This window comes from Raphanus sativus, unplaced genomic scaffold (genome assembly GCF_000801105.2).
Source record: "Raphanus sativus cultivar WK10039 unplaced genomic scaffold, ASM80110v3 Scaffold2043, whole genome shotgun sequence".
Lineage (NCBI taxonomy): Eukaryota > Viridiplantae > Streptophyta > Magnoliopsida > Brassicales > Brassicaceae > Raphanus > Raphanus sativus.
Genome location: NW_026617352.1, coordinates 1 through 3,956, shown reverse-complemented (window position 1 = coordinate 3,956; position 3,956 = coordinate 1). Strand labels below are relative to the sequence as shown.

Sequence of the window (3,956 nt, the reverse complement as noted above, 5' to 3'; positions counted from 1 at the left end):
AACGATCAAGCCAGCGCCCGAGCACCGATCTCCGATACGCCGATCAAGACGGTGGATATCACCGATTCGCCGTCGCTTGAAGTGTCAGGCTCTGGCGTGAGCGGGGAGCGCTCCGAGGAAGATCCCCTTGTCTCGGGATGACTTTAAATGTTTGTTGTATCCGTTTTTCGGCCTTTCGGCCTTGTTTGTCTAAAACTTATTTCCTTTTCTCGGCTAAGGCCTTTGTTGTATGGATTTGGTGCCTTCATACGTTTAAACTTATATATTCCGTAAGTCGCTTAACTTAGAAATATATAAATCATCACTTGTCTATAACCGAGAAATGGAATAGTCCGGATGGTTGCTCGCATTTGCCAGCGAGTTCCCTCCTTTTCAGATAGAAACAGAAATTAGAGATGGTTGTTCGTTCGTATTTTTACTTATCCAACGAAGCTTTTACAAGTCTAACGTTCAAGTAAATACAAAGAGACTCTAATCGTTCTCTATGAATTACCGAGGAAAAGGTTTCAAGACGCAGTGCAGTGATCGAGAGAACTATTGGTCGGCCAAACCGTCGTCCTTCGATCAGACGGTCTGAAATTTCCATTGGATAGCCGGTCAATGCACGACGCACAGGTGACGCAAGGCTGTTATTCCCTTCGGCTGATACCTGATCAAGGCTCAGCCGATTTAGCTGGGCGAGTGCTCGTGCTCCGCTTGATGAAGGGGCTGGCATCGTTTGTTCGGGGAAAGGTGACTGTTGGTCATTCAAAAAAGTTTGGACTTTGTTTTGGTTGGGGCTGGACCCTGTGAAGGGATGCCTACGTACCTCGGATGAGGATCAAGCCTTTCGTAGTTCGTTTGACCGAGTGAAAGTGGCTGTAGTAGCGCATTCACTCGGACGAGTAGAAGTGACGGTTAGGTGCATCTACTCGGTTTTTTTTTTTTTTTTTTTTTTTTTTTTTTTTTTTTTTTTTAAAGCGAACAGTGACCTGCTGGTCGTTCGCTTGGGAGAAAAAGATGAGGCGCTTCTATTGGTAGAAGAGGCGAAGATGCATCGAGTTCCAGGCTCGTGGGACTGCCTCTCCGCGGGAAGTCTCGAGTCGGTAGACGCCTGGTCGAACGACTCGGGTGATCTTGTAAGGTCCTCCCAATTGGTCCTAGCTTGCCAGCGTTGAGCTCCTTCGTGTTGTCGAAAACTTTTCGGAGGACGAGGTCGCCGAGCTCGAGAGGGCGCGCTTTTACCTTCTTATTATAGTAGCTCTCGATTTGGTTCTGGTAATTTTGGATCCGAAGAAGCGCCTGATCACGTTTTTCCTCGAGTTCATCGAGGGCATCGAGGAGCATATCTTGATTAAGCTCGACGAACTGTGGCATCTTGGCGCGCCGAAGACTCGTCACGTTAACTTCGGCGGGGGCCATTGCTTCCATCCCGTAAGCAAGAGAGAAAGGGGTGGATTTGGTCGCACCGCGAGGAGTCGTTCGGTGCGACCAGAGGACGCCGTCCACTCGTCGGCCCAATGGCCTTTCTTTAGGTCGAGTCGCTTCTTGATTCCATCGATGATAATTTTGTTGGAAGATTCCGCCTGTCCGTTCCTTGCGGGTAGCGGGAGTCGAAGGGCTCAGACGGATATTCCACTTGTTGCAGAACTCTTTGAAGTTTCCGGACATGAACTGAGAGCCATTGTCCGTTATGATCTCGTATGGCAAACCATGACGGCAAATGATGTTCTTCCAGACGAAGGTGCGGACTTCCTTGTCCGTTACCTGAGAGAACGCTTCGGCTTCAATCCATTTAGTGAAGTAATCGGTGAGGACCAGGATGAAACGACGTTGGCGCGAGTTCGGCATTGGCCCGATGATGTCCATCCCCCACCTCATGAACGGATAAGGGGCAGCAGATGTCCGCAACAGCTCAGTGGGACTGTGGATGCTCGGAGCGTGACGCTGGCATTTGTCGCACCGACGAGCGTATGCCGCGCAGTCAGTGTTCATAGACGGCCAAAAGAATCCCAAGCTTCGAACCTTAAGGGCGAGTGCTCGGCCTCCCGAGTGGTTTCCTCCTGCTCCGTCGTGAGTTTCAGCCATTACTCGGCGTACTTCATCGCCCTGGATGCACTTTAAGAGAACCTTGTTCGCGCACTCTCGGTGAAGTTCGTCGTTTATGATGACGTAGTGGGCGCTGCGTCTCTTCAGGCGTCTCGCTGCCCACTTATCGCTCGGCAGTTCTTCTCGTATGAGATAATCTAGGAACTCGGCTCGCCAATCGACTGAGGTATCGTCACGATCGGGCATCTCAGTGTCGGTTTGATCGGGTGGGGATCGTCGAGTTGTTGCAAAGATTGGAGCGATGAGAGAGCTTTGGTCGGAGGAAGAATCGATGCTCGGTCGATCGATCCGATGTATGGGTATCGTCCTTTTGACCTGATCGTGGAGTTTGCTCCCGAGTGCGGCTAAGGCATCGGCGCAAACGTTCTCTCCGCGAGGAACCTTGGTGAGTTCGAAGAAATCGAATTCCCTAGCGAGCTCCTGAACCACTCGGAGATACGCATCCATTCTATCATTGCGAGCATCGTAGTCGCCGCTAAACTGGCTAGCGACGAGCTGCGAGTCGCAATAAGCACTCAAGCGTTTGGCTTTGACGGCTCGGGCGAGACGAAGACCGGCGATCAACGATTCATACTCTGCCTCGTTGTTAGAGGCCGGGAAGCCGAAGCTGAAAGACTGGCGGATGAGTTCTCCTGTTGGCGATTGAAGCTGGACTCCAGCACCGGATCCTTTACTCGTCGATGATCCGTCGACATGAAGAATCCAATTGGGACTCGGACATCGAGGTCTTGTGCAAGATCTGGCGTGAGTTCGACAAGGAAGTCGGCGAGGACTTGAGATTTGGCGGCTGTTCGACATTTGTACGTAATGTCAAGCTCACTCAGTTCGATTGCCCACTTGGTCAGCCGGCCGGCTCTGTTGGGATTTTGCAGGACGGTGCGGAGCGGTTGGTCGGTCAGAACCTCGATAGAGTGTGACTGGAAGTAGGGTCGTAATTTCCTCGCGGAGTCGACGACGGCCAGAGCCAGCTTCTCAAGGGTTGGGTATCTGGTCTCCGGGCCGGTCATGCGTCTGCTCGTGTAAAAATCGGACGCTGCTCGCCACGGTCCTCCTTGATCAAGACACTGCTGACGGCTGCCGAGAGACATCGATATAGAGAGACAAAAACGTCTCCTACGTCTGGCTTGGCCAAGACGGGAGGAGTCGTCAGGTATTGCTTGAGTTGGACGAACGCGTCCTCGCATTTATCGTCCCAGATGAACTTCTTGTTCCCTCGGAGGAGATCATAGAAGGGAAGACACTTGTCGGTAGATCGGGAGATAAAGCGATTAAGGGCGGCGATGCGTCCTGTTAGTCTCTGAACTTCGCGGCAGTTTCTCGGACTGGGGAGGTTCAGGACTGCTGAGATCTGTTTCGGGTTAGCTCTATTCCTCGTTGCGTGACGATGTAACCAAGGAATTCGCCCGAGGAGACGCCAAACGTGCACTTTGCGGGATTCAACTTCATCCCGTACTTGTTTAGGATGGTGAAGCATTCCTTCAAGTGTGCTGGGTGGTCGTCGGCTCGGAGGGATTTGACGAGCATGTCGTCGATATAACTTCCATTGTTTCCCCAACTGGTCGGCGAACATCCTGTTAACGAGCCTCTGGTAGGTTGCCCCGGCGTTTTTCAACCCGAATGGCATCACCTTATAACAGTAAGTTCCCCGTCAGTGATGAAACGGGTTTTCTCCCGGTCCGTCTGGGTGCATCAGGATCTGGTTATAGCCGAGAAGGCGTCCCATGAACGTCAGCATCTCGTTGCCGGGCCGTTGATTCGACTAGGCGATCGATGCTAGGCAACGGGTAGCTGTCCCTTTGGACATGCTTTGTTGAGGTCGGTAAAATCGACGCAGCAGACGCGCCAATTTACCGTTCTTCTTCTTAAAC

At 51.9% G+C, this 3,956-nt stretch overlaps 1 protein-coding gene across 1 annotated transcript; it reads right to left on the bottom strand.

Annotated features, from left to right (window-relative positions):
• Window positions 1-954: 954 nt before the first annotated feature.
• On the bottom strand, window positions 955-2,886 carry LOC130505154 (uncharacterized). Its single transcript, XM_056999743.1, has 2 exons — window positions 1,943-2,886; window positions 955-1,855 (listed from the first exon to the last, which is right to left on the bottom strand). Exons 1-2 carry the CDS (start codon window positions 2,884-2,886, stop codon window positions 955-957), a joined length of 1,845 nt encoding a protein of 614 aa, XP_056855723.1.
• Between the last annotated feature and the right edge of the window lie 1,070 nt (window positions 2,887-3,956).